Source organism: Lampetra fluviatilis, chromosome 2, assembly GCF_964198595.1.
Source record: "Lampetra fluviatilis chromosome 2, kcLamFluv1.1, whole genome shotgun sequence".
NCBI classification, from domain to species: Eukaryota; Metazoa; Chordata; class Hyperoartia; order Petromyzontiformes; family Petromyzontidae; genus Lampetra; species Lampetra fluviatilis.
In genome coordinates this window covers 32,688,086-32,709,148 of record NC_136276.1, presented here as the reverse complement: position 1 = coordinate 32,709,148, position 21,063 = coordinate 32,688,086, and the positions used below count along the sequence as shown (strand labels likewise).

Genomic DNA, 21,063 nt, shown 5'->3' with positions numbered 1-21,063 from the left:
GCTCTGGTCTTACGACTTCACGCGCACACAGCCACACGCGCGCCGGCGCTGCGCGCAGTCCATGCGCACCAGCCTCGCTGTGTCCACACACGAACGAGGGTCACCACCTGTCCTGGTGTTTCTCTTTGTTCCCCCCCAGGATCGTCCTCTTGTTGAGCGAGCCAGCTGATGTCCTGAGGAAATCTGTAAAGTCTTCCCGGGGCCATCGTCAGCCCCGGTTATTTTTGTCGGGTTGCGTAACAAGACACCAACTCACGACGACGCGTTCTCACCCTTCTCCGGTATCGCGAGCGAATCTTCTCCTTCGGCTTCCCAGCACACGTCCTGGTCTTTTCTTATTGTACGTTAGAAGGGTGGCAAGCCTGGCACACACGACGCACGGGCTTCTCGCCTGCTTCTCCGCGCATGCCCCCACGACCCCACGCCCCCGCACCACTTGTCAATTGCCGAGGTCAGCAACTCAAATCGCTCGATCGTGCGTTTCCGCGGTGGTAATTAAGGTGCGCACGCGCGCCTGTTGAACTTCTTTCGCACCCGCACGTAGCCAACCGTGGTAATCGAGAGGGGTAGCAACCCAGGGTCAGACCGCGGGACGCAGAACATGTCGCCCACGCAGCTCGCGGACGACAAGAGGTTTACGCGATCGCACCGCACGAGCCCGTTCCCTCCACGAGTAACCGTTCTTTAGGTAGGTTGAATATTGAATTAAATATCCAAACCATTGCCACTTCCGATTCAGATAGATGCAATAAAAGTCAGCTCTCCCAACTGCCCACTCACCGAACTGACTGCCCAACTCTCCTAACTGCCCACTGTCCCATCTGACTGCCCATTGCCCCATCTGGCTACCCCCGCTCCTGACTGCCCACTGCCCCATCTGCTCGCTGTTCCAACTGACTGCCCCCCCAACCACTGTGGCTGCCCGCAGTCTGCCCGCCCGCCCGCCCGCTCGCCTTGCCATGCCCGTCCGCCTTGCCAGAGCCCTGCTCGGTTAACTCTCGTGACGGTCATCATGCTGCACCGACCCTCCCGCGTACCCCATGTGTGCGTGCGTGCACTGTGACCCCCGCGGAGCGGTGGTGCAGCGGTTAGCGCGCTGCCCATCGAACCTGACGACCCCAGTTCGATTCCCGCTCACGGCCAACACCGGTGACGATTATCCGAACCGATCCTGGGCCTCCCCTAGGTCGACTCAGCCTCAAATGAGTACCTGGTGTGGTGTGTAAACATCGCCACTGGGGAGACAAAGGCGGCCGGGCATGGTGCTGGCCACCCACCCCCTCGTGTGCCGTGTCGGGCTTTATAGGTGCTTGCTAACAGCACTTGCCCCTACAGTATTTAAGGCTATACGGGGGATCTTTGTGTTTTTACTGTGACCCCGCGGAGGAGAGAGCACAGCGGGGGACTTTGAGCTGAACATCGTCAGCGAGCCGAGAGAGCGGCAGCAGTGAGGAGGTGGTGAAAGAGGAGGAGGGCTTAATGGGGGTGGAGGAGCGGGGCAGGAGATGGAGGAGGCAGGAAGGAGGGTTGAAGATCTGGAGGAGAATGAGGATGAAGAACAGCAGGAAAATGGTGAGGATAAAGAGAATGATGAGGGTTGATGCGTAGAGGGGGGGGGGGGGGGGGCAGCGAAGGAGGAGGGATGAGACTAAGGAGGAGCACGATGGAGATGATGGGGAGGGTGAGGAGATACCACCTCCACGGCCACCCCTAAGCATTGCCATGACAACCGCTTCACAGTGAACCTCCCTCTCGCTCTGAGAGACGCGGTTACCGTGACGACCACAGCTACAGCACCCCACCCAACACGATGGGAGAGGGGGGGGGTTCAACCCCTCCCCCCCCCCGGCCCCCAACGACCGGCTGCATCACGTGGCGGCGTGGCTCACAGGGCAGACGAGCGAGCGGTGAGGGAGCGGTGAGGGAGAGGTGAGGGAGCGGTGAGCAGGCAGGGAGCTCGTTCCCAGAGCCCGTCACCATGGCGCCCGCTCGTGCCAACTTAACCCCTTCCTGCCACCAGCTTTCGCGTTGGCTTTTTAAATTTCATTTTAAAAAATGACCTTTGTAAAATCAATATTCATCATCATCAGCAGCAGCAGCCATGGTCAATCCACTGCTGGATGAAGGCCTCCCCTCCCCCCCAAGCCGCTGCCACTTCCCACGAGCCTGCGACGTGACGATGCAGCCAGCACCTGCACGCGAGCCGAGTTCAAGCGCTCCGTCTCCTCGGTTGGACGCGCTCTGCGAAGCGCTCACTTCCCTTTGGCTGCCGCTCCGTGATTACTCTCGACCGCCGCCAGCCATCGCCCCCGCTGGCGATGCGCCCTGCCCACCCCGGCCCCCGTCGCGCGGCCGTCGTGAACGATGTCAGATTATTGACGGCGCAAATTTCATTCACTCGCCGAGTCCCGGTGAGCCCTGCTCCTGAGGAATTTTGGCCAATGCCGTCTTTAATGAGCGTCTCGTTTCGCGCGGGTGGGATCCCGACTTCCCAGAGAAAACCCGCCAGTGTGTTGCCCTTCCCCCGCACTTCCGATGTGCACGGTTGTCTACGTACGGTGCGAAAGAAGTTCAACATACATACATACAAGAGATCCACACGGATGGTGACATGATCCTGCTTGTCGTACTGTCCTTACTTGGGAGTTATGCAAATCTGTGTAAGTGATGCACCAACCCACGATGTGCAAGCTCCAAATGATACACATCCTTCAAAACCCTACTCACGACGGAGGAAATTGTTCATTTATGATTTGCATGTTTAAAAATAAAAAGACATTAAGAAGGCCGTGAATGCGTTACAAGGAAATAAAGCTACGTCGGGTGACACACCATGATAGATTTTGTGAGTTAGTCAACGATGATGTGTCATTAATAACCCTCCGCCACCCAACACAGCCAAACAGATTAAATTGTCACGTGGTGTATAGGCGTTTAACAACGCACAGATGATTATTGTAATCACCCTCATCATTATTATTGCAGCTCACCGGTGAGTTGAAGAGCAATTCCCGTAACAATCTTCAAAACCGAGCTCAATCACCAATTCGCAATTCACGAAGAATAATATTTCTGCAAAAAAAAATAAAAAAAAATAAAGGCTTTCATCCCATCACGGACAGCTCCAACCACGAAGGCTACCTGCAGTGAAGGACGGCGTGTAAATCACAGGTCGGTGCAGCGTCGCATATCCCGACCTCGCCAAATCCACAAAAGAACGTGATCGGACCACCGTGCACCCGTGAACACGAAACATTTAAAATAGAATCTGTAAACTCCCCTAAATTGCAGCGTCTGAAAAAGTTCCGCAGCTCGGGAACCAACTGTTGCAAAGCTTTTTGGAACAGGCAAACATTTGTCGCTGCATTCAGCCAAATTAATCGTCCAAATAAAATTGGAGGCGGCGATGGGGAGCAAAGTGATGGCGGTTTTTGATCTCCGAGCCAAATAGCCGGGGGTTTGCATCAAATGCCGGCCGCTGGTATGTATGAAACTTGAACTTCTTTTGCACCGTACGTAGCCAACCGTGCTCACCGGAGGTGCGGAGGAAGGACGACAAACTAAAAACACAAAAAGCAGTGTTAAAGAAATTCGTTTTTAAGCCTAGATTTTAAAGCGAATAGCCCCCTGTAGCTTTCCGATATCGCTCGGCTCTGCTTGGGTTTTATTTAATCAAGCGAGACCCGTGCTCCCCGTTTTTAAACTCTCAAAATAAAAAGGATCACAGTAAGCGGCAGGGATGGAGGAAGGGAGGCGGGAGGGAGGGGTTTTCCGAATAAACTCCGGATATTTCCTTTTTTTTCCTTTCACTGAATTTTTTTTTATTTTACTGAATTTTTTGCGGAAAAAATCCCAGGCGGGAGCGTTAACAGCGATGTCGGATCGACGGCCACGCAGAAAACATCTCGCGCCGTAGCAGGGCTTGTCCGAAAGTGCTGCATCACCACCACCACCGCGGCATGTGCATGAGGCGTTAAACTGAAGGGATCTCAGAGGTAGTTCTGCGAAGTCTCCTTCGGCTAGGCCTTTCTCCGACACACGGGGTTGGCGCGACGCTCGCTACTGGAGTTCAAATTGGACACTGATGTCGGACAATTCACGTTTCAGAAATTGTTTCAAACTCCGGGGTTTTAGGGCCTGGTTCACATCTCAACGAGAGCGGGTGAACCCCATCGCTTTGGCAATTTTCCTCGCTATCCGACATCAGCTAATTCCCACCACCACCACCACACAAAACCGGATGAAAATAAAACAACAGCAGAATCTGACCCCCCGTTGTTTGTACTAAAATAAAACCTAAATTAATCAAGAAGTGTGAGGAGAGGGCGGGGGTCTCACCAGGGAGCGACGGCGACGTGCGTTTGACGCCGATTCTCCTGCAGCCACCGCCGCCTCCTCCACCTCCTCCACCTCCTCCAACGCCTCCTCCTCCACCTCCTCTGCCTCCTCCTCCGCCTCCACCACCTCCTCCACCTCCTCCACCTCCTCCGCCACCTCCTCTGCCGCCTCCTCCACCTCCTCCACCTCCTCCAACGCCTCCTCCTCCACTTCCTCCGCCTCCAACGTCTCCTCCACCACCTCCGCCACCTCTTCCGCCACCTCCTCCTCCACCTCCACCACCTCCTCCGCCACCTCTTCCACCACCTCCACTTCCAGCCTCCGGCTCCAGTCGCAGCTGCAGCTCCGCCGCCTTCTTCCTGCGCTTCCCGGCATTGCCGCCGCCCCCCCCGCCGCCGCCGGCGTCGCCCTCGGCGGCCTCGGGCCCCAGTTCCTCGGCACTCCTCTTCCCGCCCGTCTTCTCCGGCGGCCCGGCGACCCTCCCGCCCTTGCTCCTCGAGGCCCTGGCCGGCGGGCCCCTGGTCACGCCGTCCGTCTCGCTCGACTTGCCCGACGCGGAGGGCCTCGCGGCGTCGTGCGGCCGCTCCCTCTTGGCTTTCCCATCTGGCCCGGAACCCCCTTCCTTGACTGCCGCCACCACCGTCGCCGTCGCCTTCTCGATGATTTTATCCCCGCCCTGGGCGCCGCCGACTTCCCGCGGTTTGCCTCCCGCGCTGCCGCTCTGAGCTCTTGGCTTCTGCGGCTTCTTGCCGGCGTCTTGATTCCGCTTCGGCTTCTTGTTCGTCTCCTTGTCTTGCTTTCTGTTCTTCCCCGCCGCCGCCACTGCTGCTGCTGCCGTTGAGGAACCCGCCGCTTCGCGAGACTCTCCGGAGGTCTTCCGCCCGTCGGCGGCGCCCGGGCGACCTCCGGCGTTGACATTGGCCCGACCGCGGTTGCCGGCCCCACTGCCACCGCCACCGTCACCGCCGCCGCGAGGTGGGACCTCGGCGTCTCCTCTGGAGTGCTGCGCTGGCGGGGGACCCGACTTCTTGGCTTCACGCGACGCCGCGGCCTTCCTGCCATCCCCCCCGGCATCCTGCGTCCTCTTCTTCTTGATCGCGGCCTGGCCCGGGTCCTTGCCCGGGTCCTTGGCCCCGTCGTCTCCCTGCTTGCTCCGCTTGTCTTTGCCCCTGGAATTCGTGCTGCTGGGCCCGTCCTGAGCACCGGTGGTCGGGGCTCTGCTGCCCGACGACGACGAGGAGGAGGAGGACGAGGACGAGTTGGCCCGAGGGGGGTGCACACCCCCCGGCGTCTTCCAGTTTCTCGGGTCGGTCCTTGTTTTCTGTTGGGAGTGGTGGGGTGCGTAGAAGGTGGGGGGAGGGGTGGGGGGTGGGGGGGGGGTTGCGCAGTGGCCGAGGGCGACACGACAGAAGGCTCAAGCACGCGTCAAGACGTTCCGCTCCGTTCGCTCGATTCCGAACGTCGTCCAGACCGGTGGCGTTCCCCCACCCGCCCGGCACCCTGCCCATCGCCGCCGTCAGCCCCCCCCCCCCCCACCCCCTCGCGCGATTTTCACGAAGCTCTGCGTGGCGACTAACCCGGCGTTTTGTGAAAAACTCGGCGGGACGCTTCCCCGCGGCCTTGCCGAGCTCACGAGTCAGGAGTACCCAGTATCCAGGAGGTGGGAGTACGTGAGACGTGGCTATTAACGAGGCCATGGCGTACCCGCTAACACTGCTGGTCGGACGGAGCCGATGGGGGTGGGGGGGAGATTTAAGAAATTTGCGCCGTTGATCGAATCGACCCGATGACCTCTGCATCGTGAGTCCAGAACGCGGGCCATTGCACGGTATAAATAATAATAATAAACGATGGTGAGACGACGGCGGTGGTGGTCGCCCCGCGGTGACGATCGCCCGGTGCGACGGGCACAGTTGCCGTCAGCGGCCCTCCGGTGCCGTCACCCGTGGCGCAGCGGCACGATGATGTCACCGCGATCAGTGGCAGCTAAGCACCGGCGGCGATTGTCACCAATGTGACGGCGAGGCAGAGGTTCCCGGGCGGCACGGTCCGCCCGTACCGATATAACCGTGGCCACGGGGGAGCCGGTCGCACAGCCCCGGCGATGCCCTTCCGTTCCTCCCGGCTCGGGAAAGGTTCATTGTGCCGCAAGAGTGAACGCGCGTGTGTGTGTGTGTGTGTGCGGTAGTTAAAGTTCAAGTTCATTTCAAGTTCATTTATTAGGTATAGCCCTGTGAGCCATTCGGCTCTTGAATCGGGTGCAACCGCAACAAACAAAAAACAAAAACATGAACAAAAAACATCTTAAAGTGAATATGTGACTGAATGGGGAGCGGTGGTGGAGTGGTTAGCACGCTGTGCTGCCAACCTAGCGACCCGAGTTCGATTCCCGCTCACGGCCAACATCGGTGACGATTATCTGAACCGGTCCTGTGCCTCCCGTAGGTCAACTCAGCCTCAAATTAATACCTGGTGCGATGTATAAAAATCGCCACTGGGGAGACAAAAGCGGCCGGGCGTGGTGCTTGCCACCCACCCCCTCGTGTGCCGTTCCGGCCTTCAGAAGTGCTCGCTAACAGCACTTGCCCCGACAGTCTGTTACAGGCTACGCGGGGGATCTTTGTCTTTGTGCGCCTACCAGCATGCGTGCATTGACGCACATTGACACACCTATCACCGGGAACGCAAGTCGTCGTCATCATTATCGTAATCACCATCATTAACATAATAATTATTCAACATCATCTGAACTGCAGTAGTCATCACCTGACACGGCTCGTGATTACAGCTTCTCCATGCAAACGGTTCGGGTCTCAAGGGCTCTCACAGGAGACTCTCGGGGGTTTATCAGAGGGACCCATCGGGCTCACCGGGTGTCTTATGTATGTATGTCGAACTTCTTTCGCGCCGCACATAGCCGACCGTGCTAATCGGAGGTGCGGGGGGTAACCGCAGGATTTCACATCTCAGAGGGGTGGAATCTCATGGGATATCAGCGGATATCACAGGGGACTCACAGGGATACTTTAGGGGTATAACAGGGGTCTCGTGGGGGATCTGACAGGGAGCCGCTCTGTGTGCCGTGCTCCCCACCTCTTTCGCCTGCTTCTCCCCCAGCTGCTTCCTCCTCATCTTCTTCTTTTTCAGGAGCTCCTCCTCCTCCTCCTCGTCGTCATCGTCCTCCTCATCGAGCCAGGGCCCGACTCCACCACCGTTCTGCGGGTGGGGGGGGGGGGGACATCGTGGGCGACGCACGCAACGCACGCAACGCAGCGCGCAGAGCCAAAGAGCAGCGTGGCCAACTCCATGCCTCCGACTCGCATTCACGAATGTCGCTTGCGTGAAAACTAAACAGAAAAAGTCCCGGGCTCATTGTGAACTCCTGAAAGCGGAAGGTTGCCAAACGAAGCTCAAAACGTCGCAGGCTGCCCAAAAAAAACACAACACGCCACAAACTCAATAAAACCACTCGCATTTACGCTCAGCCCAGCAACCCACTGACCATGTCGTGCACTCACTTCATACTATACCATCCACCTTCACGCTACCCCCTCTCTACCAGCCTCGTCCACTATCACGCTCCACCCATTCCTCCTTCAACCCCCTGCACCATCGCCTCCTCCTCCTGCTGCCCGCATCTCATTCCTTTTCCAAACCCGATCATCAACTGCGGCACTACCCCCCCCGCCCATCCTTCCCTTATTTTGCCATTTTTTACCGCCGCCGGCAAGCGTTGTCTAGCGCCGTGGCGAATGGCGCTTAATAAATCCTAAATAGAATACAGCGGGTTTTTTTTACGCGCAAGTCAACTCGTGCGGGGTCGTTAACACAATCCTGGGATCGCTCCTTCCTAAGTCTGCGTCGACTCCTCATCGCAGAAAGTCGCCAGATTTTGCCGCCGGTCACTCTGACCCAAAATTTCGTCACTTCGGTGGGAGAAAAAACAACAACAACGAAACCATCGCCAAAACCCCGCCGACAAAAAAACAAAACGCTGTGCCGAGCGGCGTCCACGACGAAAACCATTACTCCTCACTCGCCGAGGGTTCGACCTCCAATGACCTCCAACTTTGGGCAGCCACGGCGGCTGCGGTGGCCTCGTTCCGGCTTGCCGGCGCAGATATCGGTGGATTTTCGGTGGTGCACGTTCCTACGGCACTTGTGAAAGCTGTCGTTTCTGGGTGTTTATTTTTGTTTTTTTACTGCCACGCCACCCCCCCCGTAATGCAGTATCGCACAAATGCTGGACTGGTCGACAAAAACCGCCAGATTATATTTACATATATTTCTCTCGGAAGCGACGACATCAGTTTGAAACGAATGCCCCGAAGATCCAAGCGAGCTCGGGGGGGGGGGGGGGGGGTCTCGTGCTGTTCATAGATAATGTTATAGGGTGAGAGGATAGCGCTGACGGATATAGAGTACAGGGGTTAGGGGTTAGGGGATCATTGTTTGGGGGATACTGGTGCGATGTGGGTTAGGATCGTTGTGTCGATTCAAAGTAAAAGGGTTTGGGGGATATGGCGGTACTCGAATTGTAAGTGTTGTGTGTTGACTCGCCAACACACAAGCGGTGTGCTGGACTGGTCACGAATTGGCACGTTCTGTTTACGTGGCAAATCCTTACTAATTGGCTTTGGTCGGGTGGTGGCGGGTTTAACGACACATTTATATTCACGCGATCTAACACGTAAAAAAAAACCTCTTGTGAATAATGAGCATAGGGTTAGGGTCATGGTGAGGGTACGGTGAGGGTTAGATATTCGTCATCGGGGTAAGGTCTGCTTAATTGTGGGAGTCGGGGGAAACGATCGCGGTTGGGGAAGGGTTAACGTGCAGTCTGATTTAGGGTAGGATCAGAGCAGGGTTAAGGTGGGGTTAGGGTTAAGGAGGGTTAGGGTTACATTGGGGTTGGGGTTAAGGTCGGTTTAGGGTTCAGGTGAGTTTAGGGTTAACGTGAGTTTAGAGTTAAGGTGAGTTTAGGGTTAAGGTGGGGTTAGGATTCAGGCGGGTTTTGTGTTAAGGTGATGTTAGTGTTAAGGTGATGTTAGTGTTAACCAGAGGTGTGGACTCGAGTCATGTGACTTGGACTCGAGTCAGACTCGAGTCATGAATTTGATGACTTGCGACTCGACTTGGACTTGCATAACAATGACTTTGTCCCACCTCTGGTGTTAACGTTGGGTTAGGGTTAAGGTGGGTTTAGGGTTCAAGCTGTTTAGGGTTCAGGTGGATTCAGTGTTAAGGTGATGTTAGTGTTAAGGTTGGGTTAGGGTTAAGGCGTGTTTAGGGTTCAGGCTGTTTAGGGTTCAGGCGGGTTTAGTGGTAAGGTGATGTTAGTGTTAAGGTGATGTTAGTGTTAAGGTTGGGTTAGGGTTAAGGTGGGTTTAGGGTTCAGGCTGTTTAGGGTTCAGGCCGTTTAGGGTTCAGGCGGGTTTAAGGATCCTTGTTTTGAGTTCGCAAGCAGCTGCACCCCCCCTGCCCAATGCAAGCAGCATCAGCTACTGTACACCGCCACTGTACACAGCAGATTTTTAAAATTCTGAGCTGCACGGAGAGAGAGGAGAGAGGAGTTTCCATGACGCGTAGACGCGAGAATTCCACTCTCATAGCACTCACTCACCCATAGCACTCACTCACATAGCTCACTCATGCTCACCCATAGCACTCACTCACCCATAGCACTCACTCATGCTCACCCATAGCACACTCACTAATTGAACAAGTGGGTGGGTGAGAGAGCGGGTGAGTGCATGAGTGGTTGAGTGTTGTTGTTGTTGTGACCTGCAGTGTTGTTGTTGTTGTGACCTGCAGTGTGTTGTTGTTGTGACCTGCAGTGTTGTTGTGACCTGCAGTGTGTTGTTGTTGTGACCTGCAGTATGGTTGTTGTTGTTGTGACCTGGAGTGTGTGTTGTTGTTGTGACTGCAGTGTATGTTGTTGTTGTTGTGACCTGCAGTGTGTGTTGTTGTTGTGACCTGCAGTGTATGTTGTTGTTGTTGTGACCTGCAGTGTTGTTGTTGTTGTGACTGCAGTGTGTGTTGTTGTTGTTGTGACTGCAGTGTGTGTTGTTGTTGTGACCTGCAGTGTGGTTGTTGTTGTTGTGACTGCAGTGTGTGTTGTTGTTGTTGTGACCTGCAGTGAACAATGGACAGTGCACAACAAAGTGAACGATGACCGTGGAGGTAGCGGCTATAGCAGAGCGACAGGGAGGCCACTGACCTCCACCAGCGAGTGAGCGAGCGACTGGAGGAAATGGGCGAGTGGCCTGATCATCAATCACCCCGAGGGAGCCCCATTAAACCTTCCAACAACGTTGGACTAACGTTGTTGGCATGTTGTTGGAGCAGCTGACCCAACGGAGGCCCAACGTTGGGCCAACGTTCGCATGTTGGAGCAGCTGACCCAACGGAGGCCCAACGTTGGGCCAACGTTCGCATGTTGGAGCAGCTGACCCAACGTAGGGCACAACGTTGACCCAACGTTCGCTTATTGTTGGAGCAGCTGACCCAACGTTGACCCAACGTTCGCATGTTGTTAGAGCAACTGACCCAACGCTGGGCACAACATTGACCCAACGTTCGCGTATTGTTAGAGCACCTGACCGAATGTTGAGCCAACGTTCGCATGTTGTTGGAGCAGCTGACCCAACGTTGACCCAACGTCCGCGTATTGTTGGAGCAGCTGACCCAACGTAAGGCCTAACGTTGACCCCGACGTTGGCATGTTTTTCCGGCGCACCATGGCCCCGAGGTCTCTCACCTGCTGCATCGTCGGCTCAAGTCTTGGCGCCCCCGCCTCTTGCTTGGGGCCCCCCCTGGGCTCCCCCCCGGGCCGGGCCCCCGTGACGCCCCCCGCCCTGACCCCCCCGGGTTGGGCCGCCCCCTTGGGCCCCGCCGCAGGAGCCCTCGCCTGGCCCCCCAGGGCGGCCCCCGTGCGGCCAGGCATGGCCCAGCCTTTCCGACCTGCTAATCACACACGCAGGGGGCAGTGTCAGATAACGTACACCCCCCTTCCCCCCCCCCATGTTAACTACCTCGCCTGGTATACAGGAGGTCGTGGGTTCGATCCCGACCCTTGATGTCTGCTGTATATTTCGAGTTTGCGTGTCTCTCTATTTCATCATCACGGTGGCTAGGAGATGTTAACTACCTCGCCTGGTACACCAGAGGTCGTGGGTTCGATCCCGACCCTGATGTCTGCTGCATATTTGGAGTTTGCGTGTCTCTCTCTCATCATCATCACGGTGGCTAGGAGATGTGAACTACCTCGCCTGGTATGCAGGAGGTCGTGGGTTCGATCCCAACCCTGACACCTGCTGTATATTTCGAGTTTGCGTGTCTCTCTCCCCGTGGTGAGATGTTAACTACCTCGCCTGGTATGCAGGAGGTCGTGGGTTCAATCCCAACCCTGACACCTGCTGTATATTTCGAGTTTGCGTGTCTCTCTCCCCGTGGTGAGATGTTAACTACCTCGCCTGGTATACCGGAGGTCGTGGATTCGATCCCGACCCTGACACCTGCTGTATATTTCGAGTTTGCGTGTCTCTCTCCCCGTGGTGAGATGTTAACTACCTCGCCTGGTATGCAGGAGGTCGTGGGTTCAATCCCAACCCTGACACCTGCTGTATATTTCGAGTTTGCGTGTCTCTCTCCCCGTGGTGAGATGTTAACTACCTCGCCTGGTATGCCGGAGGTCGTGGATTCGATCCCGACCCTGATGTCTGCTGTATATTTGGAGTTTGCGTGTCTCTCTCTCTCTCATCATCACGGTGGCTATGAGATGTTAACTACCTCGCCAGGTATGCAGGAGGTCGTGGGTTCGATCCCGACCCTGATGCCTGCTGTTTATTCGGAGTTTGCGTCTCTCTCCCCATGGTCGCATGGATTTTTCTCCGGGTCCTCCGGGTTTCCCCTCCACATTTAGAATCTTCATCACGTGTTTGAGAGTATATAGGCTGCTATAAATGTCCACACGATTATGATAAGCCACTTTGTTGAGCTTATCATTCGTGATAGCCAGATCGCTTCTGAAAAAGAGCTACATAGCTCAGTAGGCCTTACCTTGTCATCAAATAACAATAGTTTAGTTTCATATATATATTTACACAGCGTGCTGCAAAATTGTTAACACTCATACGGGATTATCGTTTTTAATGGAAAAAGAACCGATAATGCGTTGTAACATGAACACAAATGCAATGTTAACAGCCATCGTTGTCAACTTGTGCCTGGAATCTTCTCCAGGTGGTCTCTAGAGCCCGGTGGAGGCACACGTCTTGTGATATTGTTGCAAATTCTCCAAAGTGTTCGCATTGTTTTTGAAGCAGCCGCTGTATCATCTCCCACCACGATCCCGCTCATCGGCCCATCACTTGCCCCCTTCACAGACCCCCTCCCCACCACCACACACGGTACCGCAAAAAGCCCCCAAAGTGTACACACGACCACCACCACCATCACACGTGTACACTACACACAGACACACGCCCCACGTGTAGCTTTAACAACAGACTGCTGGGGGTAAGAGCTGTTCGCGAGTGGCAGACCGGCACGGACCACGATGGGGTGGGTGGGTTGGCCAGCTCACCACGCCCGGCCGCCTTTGTCTTCCCAGTGGCGATGTTTGCTACACACCGCACCGGGTACTCATTTGAGGCTGAGTCGACCTACGGGAGGTCCATGATGGGTTTGAGATAATCGTCACACTGGTTTTGGGAACCGTGAGTGGGAATCTAACTCGGGGTCGCCGGGTTCGGAGCGCAGGGCGCTAACCATTGCGCCACCGCTCCCCACACGTATACAACAACCACCACCACCACCACACGTGTACAACCACCACCACACGTGTACAACAACCACCATCATCACCACCACCACACGTGTACAACCACCACCACACGTGCACAACAACCACCATCATCACCACCACCACACGTGTACAACAACAACCACCACCACACGTGTACAACAACCACCATCATCACCACCACCACACGTGTACAACAACCACCACCACACGTGCACAACAACCACCATCACCACCACCACACGTGTACAACAACAACCACCACCACACGTGTACAACAATCACCACCACCACACGTGTACAACAACCACCATCATCACCACCACCACACGTGGACAACAACCATCACCACCACCACCACACGTGTACAACAACCACCATCACCACCACCACCACACGTGTACAACAACCATCACCACCACCACCACCACACGTGTACAACCACCATCACCACCACCACCACACGTGTACAACAACCATCACCACCACCACCACACGTGTACAACAACCACCATCACCACCACCACCACACGTGTACAACAACCATCACCACCACCACCACCACACGTGTACAACCACCATCACCACCACCACCACACGTGTACAACAACCACCATCACCACCACCACCACACGTGTACAACAACCATCACCACCACCACCACACGTGTACAACAACCACCATCACCACCACCACCACACGTGTACAACAACCATCAACACCACACGTATACAACAACCACCATCACCACCACCGCCACACGTGTACAACCACCACCATCATCATCACCACCACCACCACACGTGTACAACAACAACCATCACCACCACCACCACCACCACCACCACACGTGTACAACAACCATCAACACCACACGTATACAACAACCACCATCACCACCACCGCCACACGTGTACAACCACCACCATCATCATCACCACCACCACCACACGTGTACAACAACCACCATCATCACCACCACCACACGTGGACAACAACCATCACCACCACCACCACCACCACCACCACACGTGTACAACAACAACCATCACCACCACACGTGTACAACAACCACCATCACCACCACCACCACACGTGTACAACAACCATCAACACCACACGTATACAACAACCACCATCACCACCACCGCCACACGTGTACAACCACCACCATCATCATCACCACCACCACCACACGTGTACAACAACAACCATCACCACCACCACCACCACACGTGTACAACAACCACCACCACCACACGTGTACAACAATCACCACCACCACACGTGTACAACAACAACCACCACCACACGTGTACAACAACAACCACCACCACACGTGTACAACAATCACCACCACCACACGTGTACAACAACCACCATCATCACCACCACCACCACCACCACACGTGTACAACAACCATCACCACCACACGTGTACAACAACCACCATCACCACCACCACACGTGTACAACAACCATCACCACCACACGTGTACAACCACCACCATCATCATCACCACCACACGTGTACAACAACAACCACCACCACCACACGTGTACAACAGCCACCATCACCACCACCACACGTGTACAACAACCACCACCACCACCACACGTGTACAACAGCCACCATCACCACCACCACACGTGTACAACAACCACCACCACCACCACCACACGTGTACAACAGCCACCACCACCACCACACGTGTACAACAACCACCACACGTGTACAACAACCAACACCACACGTGGCTCGCTGGAGGGTGCTGTGCGTGGAATGGAAATGAACGGGAATCGATCTTTGTGCTTAAACATCGACACGTTGGGTGTACAAAGACAAAGGTCCCCCAGTGTAGTTACACAGACTGATGGGTCAAGTGCTTGTTAGCACCTATGAAGGCTAACGTGGTAGTAACGAGGGGATGGGGGGGGCTATCACCACGCCCGACCGCCTTTGTATCCCCCCAGCGTATCTCTCTCCCAGTGTATCTCTCTCCCATGTATCTCTCTCCCAGTGTATCTCTCCCAGTGTATCTCTCTCCCAGTGTATCTCTCCCAGTGTCTCTCTCCCCGTGTATCTCTCTCCCAGTGTATCTCTCCCAGTGTATCTCTCCCAGTGTATCTCTCTCCCAGTGTATCTCTCTCCCAGTGTATCTCTCCCAGTGTCTCTCTCCCCGTGTATCTCTCCCAGTGTATATCTCCCCCCGTGTATCTCTCCCCCCGTGTATCTCTCCCAGTGTATCTCTCTCCCAGTGTATCTCTCCCAGTGTATCTCTCTCCCAGTGTATCTCTCCCAGTGTCTCTCTCTCCCAGTGTATCTCTCTCCCAGTGTATCTCTCTCCCAGTGTATCTCTCCCAGTGTCTCTCTCTCCCAGTGTATCTCTCTCCCAGTGTATCTCTCCCAGTGTCTCTCTCCCAGTGTATATCTCTCCCCCCGTGTATCTCTCCCAGTGTATCTCTCTCCCAGTGTATCTCTCCCAGTGTATCTCTCTCCCAGTGTATCTCTCCCAGTGTATCTCTCTCCCAGTGTATCTCTCCCAGTGTCTCTCTCTCCCAGTGTATCTCTCTCCCAGTGTATCTCTCCCAGTGTATCTCTCCCCCCGTGTATCTCTCCCAGTGTCTCTCTCCCAGTGTATATCTCTCCCCCCGTGTATCTCTCCCAGTGTATCTCTCTCCCAGTGTATCTCTCTCCCAGTGTATCTCTCCCAGTGTCTCTCTCCCAGTGTATCTCTCCCCCCGTGTATCTCTCCCAGTGTATCTCTCTCCCAGTGTATCTCTCTCCCAGTGTATCTCTCCCAGTGTCTCTCTCCCAGTGTATATCTCTCCCAGTGTATCTCTCCCAGTGTCTCTCTCCCAGTGTATATCTCTCCCAGTGTATATCTCTCCCAGTGTATCTCTCTCCCAGTGTATCTCTCCCAGTGTCTCTCTCCCAGTGTATATCTCTCCCAGTGTATCTCTCCCAGTGTCTCTCTCCCAGTGTATATCTCTCCCAGTGTATCTCTCCCAGTGTATCTCTCCCAGTGTCTCTCTCCCAGTGTATCTCTCTCCCAGTGTATCTCTCCCAGTGTATCTCTCTCCCAGTGTATATCTCTCCCAGTGTATCTCTCCCAGTGTATCTCTCCCCGTGTATCTCTCTCCCAGTGTCTCTCTCCCAGTGTATATCTCTCCCAGTGTATCTCTCCCAGTGTCTCTCTCCCAGTGTATATCTCTCCCAGTGTATATCTCTCCCAGTGTATCTCTCTCCCAGTGTATCTCTCCCAGTGTCTCTCTCCCAGTGTATATCTCTCCCAGTGTATCTCTCCCAGTGTCTCTCTCCCAGTGTATATCTCTCCCAGTGTATATCTCTCCCAGTGTATCTCTCCCAGTGTATCTCTCCCAGTGTCTCTCTCCCAGTGTATATCTCTCCCAGTGTATCTCTCCCAGTGTATCTCTCCCCGTGTATCTCTCTCCCAGTGTCTCTCTCCCAGTGTATATCTCTCCCAGTGTATCTCTCCCAGTGTCTCTCTCCCAGTGTATATCTCTCCCAGTGTATATCTCTCCCAGTGTATCTTTCTCCCAGTGTATCTCTCCCAGTGTATCTCTCCCCGTGTATCTCTCTCCCAGTGTCTCTCTCCCTCCCCGTAGCTCTCAGCGACTGCGATGCGAGTGGGATGTTTATTTAATTATTTTCCGTCTCTCCTCCGCATCGCGACCCCACCGCGCACGCGCCGACTTCTTGGAATAGCGGAGACACAACAAAGACACGGAGACACGGGGGACACGGAGGCACGGGGACAGGGAGACACGGGGACACAGGGACACGGAGACAGAGGGACACAGGGACACGGAGACACGGGGACACGGAGACACGGGGCACAACAAAGACACGGAGACACAACAAAGACACGGAGACACAGGGACACGGAGAACACGGAGACACGGGGACACGGAGACACAACAAAGACACGGGGACACAACAAAGACACGGAGACACAGGGACACGGAGAACACGGAGACACGGGGCACAACAAAGACACGGAGACACGGGGACACGGAGACACGGAGACACGGAGACACGGGGACACGGAGACACAACAAAGACACGGGGAACACGGAGACACGGGGACACGGAGACACGGGGGACACGGAGACACAGAAACATGGGAACACAGAGACACGGGGATACGAAGACACGGGGGACACAGAGACACGGGGAATGGAGACATTGAGGACGCAGATACAGCAGAGACACGGAGATGTAGACACCAGCAGATGGTGGTGATGAGGGTGGTGATGGTGGTGGTGATGATGGTTGTGGTGATGACAGTGATGATAATGGTGGTGAGAGTGATGACGGTGATGATGATGGTGGTGATGACAGTGATGATGATGGTGGTTGTGGTGATGATGATGATGGTTGTGGTGATGAGAGTGATGATGGTGGTGAGAGTGATGATTGGACGGTGAGATTGAAGTGTAAGGTGATGATGTCGATGATTATGTATATTATGATGGAGACGATGTAGATGATGTTGCTGATGATGATGTAGATGATGTTGCTGATGATGATGTAGATGATGTTGCTGATGATGATGTAGATGATGTTTATGTTGCTGATGTAGATGATATAAATGATGATGTTGCTGATGATGTTGCTGATGTTGATGTTGCTGATGATGATGTAGATGATGTTGCTGATGATGATGTAGATGATGTTGCTGATGATGATGTAGATGATGTTGATGATAGATGATGTAGATGTTGCTGATGATGATGTAAATGATGATGATGTTGCTGATAGATGTAGATGATGTTGATGATGTAAATGATGATGATTATGTTGCTGATGATGTAGATGATGTTGATGTTGCTGATGTAGATGATATAAATGATGATGATGTTGCTGATGATGTTGATGATGATGTTGATGATGTTGCTGATAGATGATGTAGATGTTGCTGATGATGTTGCTGATTATGTTGCCGATAGATGATGTAGATGATGATGTAGATGATGTTGCTGATGATGTTGCTGATGATGTTGCCGATAGATGATGTAGATGATGATGATGTAGATGATGTTGCTGATGATGTTGCTGATAGATGATGTAGATGATGTTACTGATGATGTTGCTGATGATGTTGCTGATGATGATGTAGATGATGTTGATGTTGCTGATAGATGATGTACATGATGTTGCTGATGATGATGTAGATGATGTTTATGTTGATGATGTTGCTGCTGATGATGTTGCTGCTGATGATGTAGATGATGTTGATGTTGCTGATGATGTTGATGATGTTGCTGATAGATGATGTACATGATGTTGCTGATGATGTTTATGATGTTGATGATGTTGCTGCTGATGATGTAGATGATGTTGATGTTGCTGATGTAGATGATATTGCTGATGTTGCCGATAGATGATGATGTAGATGATGATGATGTAGATGATGATGATGCTGATGATGTTGTTGATAGATGATGTAGATGATGTTGCTGATGTAGATGATAATGATGATGATGTAGATGATGTAGATGATGATGATGTAGATGATGTAGATGATGATGTAGATGATGATGATGTAGATGATGATGTAGATGATGATGTTGTTGATAGATGATGTAGATGATGTTGCTGATGATGTTGTTGATAGATGATGTAGATGATGTTGCTGATGTAGATGATAATGATGATGATGTAGATGATGATGTAGATGATGTAGATGATGATGTAGATGATGATGATGTTGCTGATGATGTTGTTGATGGATGATCGTAATCGGTCTCTCTCCTACACCGGGACCCGTGAAGCGGCACGAGAGGAGCCGGGATCACGTGACTCGCGCCCGCGTCTCCAATGACCAATGGGGGAGTGGGGGGAGTGGGGGGGGGGTGGGGGGAGTGGGGGGGGGGGCAGTGGGGGGTGGGGGGGAGTGGGGGTGGGGGGGAGTGGGAGGGGGGAGATTCTGAGGGGAGGGGGGACTGGAGGGGAGGGGGAGCAGGATGTGAGGGATATGAGAGGGAGGAGGGGGTAGGGGAGGGGGGAGGAGGCAGGGGAGGGGAGAGGAGGGAGGGGAGGAGGGAAGGGGTGGTGGAGGTGGTGGGGGCGGAAGAGATTGGAGGGAAGGATCGGAGTGGAGGAGACGAGGGAGAGGAGGGGAGGGGAGAGGGCGATAAGAGGAGGGGTGGGGGCCAGAGGGGAGGGGGTTGGAGGTTAGGGGAGCAGGAGGGGGGAGCGGCAGCGGAGAGGGGGGGTGAAGGAGGCATGGAAAACTTGCGAGCGCCATGGAGCGCAGATAGGGTGCGACATGCCCTCCCCCCGAGGGTTGACAGCTCGAGAAGGACAGGAATGAGTCTCGCATAAACGACTCCACCCTCGCTCCCATCTCCATGTCTGATACCCCCCCCCCTCTCTCTCCCTCTTTATACCCCCCCCTCCCGTCTCGCTGTCTGTTGCATTCTACCCCCCTCCCCACTCGACTCCCCGCCCTCTTGTCCATGCGCTCTGCCCCCCCCCGTCTCTCTCTCGCTCGCTCTCCTCTGCCCCCCGTCTCTCTCTCACCCTCGCTCTCACCCTCTCTTCTCTGCACCCCCGCCGTCTCTCTCTCTCACCCTCTCTCTCCTCTGTCTCTTTGCCCCCCGTCTCTCTCGGTCTCCGTCTCACTGCAGACTCCCACACAGAGCCCCCCCCTCCCCCGCTCGCTACTCGCGCGGAGCCGTGGTCTCAACCGCCATCATCACCATCATCATCATCGCCATCACTATCATCATCACCGACACCGTCATCATCATCATCATCACCATCATCACCACCACCAACATCACCATCATCATCACCAAAACCACCAACACCATCATCATCATCACCAACATCATCATTATCACCACCAACATCATCATCTACATCATCTATCAGCAACATCATCTACATCATCATCACCATCATCACCACCACCAACATCACCATCATCATCACCAACACCACCAACACCATCATCATCACCAACATCATCATCAGCAACATCATCATCATTTACATCACCATCATCATCACCAACATCATCACCGTCACCAACACCATCATCATCACCAACATCATCACCAGCATCACCATCATCATCACCAACATCATCACCGTCACCAACACCATCATCACCCTCGCCAACACCATAATCCTCAGCAACACCATCATCACCTCCTCTATCACCATCAGCACCATCATCATTATCATCATAGCATCACTACCCCATGCGCAGGTGTGGTACACGTCCCGTGCTACACGTAACGCTTTACCCACCGTGGTACACGCCATGTACACGTACCGTGGCACACGCACCATGGTACCCGGTATCGTTTCCATGCCGTGGAGCACCTGGTACGTGCCATGTTCCTATACTCACAATTGCACACGTACCATGGCACACCCACCGTGGCACGCGCACCGTAGCACACGTACCGTGGTTACGCACAACCGTGCAGCACGTACCGTGGCACACGCACCGCTACACCCACCGTGGTAGGCGAACCGTTGCACACGTACCGTGTGGTTACGCGCACCGTGGCAGAGTGGCTGCTGCATTATACAAGGAGTTACGTAACAGCCCTCGCTCGCTCGCTCGCCCTGCCCGCGTCTCCGCGTGAAACTTGTTCGGCTACAATCGACCCGAATCCCGCTCCCAGGACCGGGTCCCAGGGTCCCCAGCTCCAGGTCACCCAGGTCAGAGTCCCCCAGGAGGGGGTCCCAGGTCCCCTTTGAGCGAGCCCCGTTCTCGGAAGCCGCACGGGGCGACGCGAACTCACCCGGTGGCGAAGCCGAGGCGTCCAGCCTCCCTCTCTCATGCGCTCTCCCTCCTCTCTCTCTCTCCTCGTCCCCCTCCCCTTCCCACTCTCTCTCCCTCCCTCCCTCTCTCGCCGCCTCCCTCCATCTCCCT

At 54.5% G+C, this 21,063-nt stretch overlaps 2 protein-coding genes across 5 annotated transcripts in view; both read right to left on the bottom strand.

Moving 5' to 3' along the window:
• LOC144945787 (DNA (cytosine-5)-methyltransferase 3A-like) overlaps positions 1-4,451 on the bottom strand; it is a 34,662-nt gene extending 30,211 nt beyond the window's left edge. For all 4 annotated transcript variants that reach the window (XM_078874317.1, XM_078874323.1, XM_078874333.1 and 1 more), the window contains exon 1: positions 4,339-4,451. The gene's annotated coding sequence lies outside the window, so the exon portion shown is untranslated. The remainder of the gene's footprint in view (positions 1-4,338) is intronic.
• Positions 10-20,967, bottom strand: LOC144938689 (uncharacterized). The gene is made up of 5 exons (XM_078866638.1): positions 20,933-20,967; positions 11,099-11,304; positions 7,432-7,554; positions 4,483-5,659; positions 10-77 (listed from the first exon to the last, which is right to left on the bottom strand). Exons 2-5 carry the CDS (start codon positions 11,282-11,284, stop codon positions 10-12), a joined length of 1,554 nt encoding a protein of 517 aa, XP_078722764.1. The 5' UTR covers positions 11,285-11,304; positions 20,933-20,967.
• Positions 20,968-21,063: the final 96 nt, after the last annotated feature.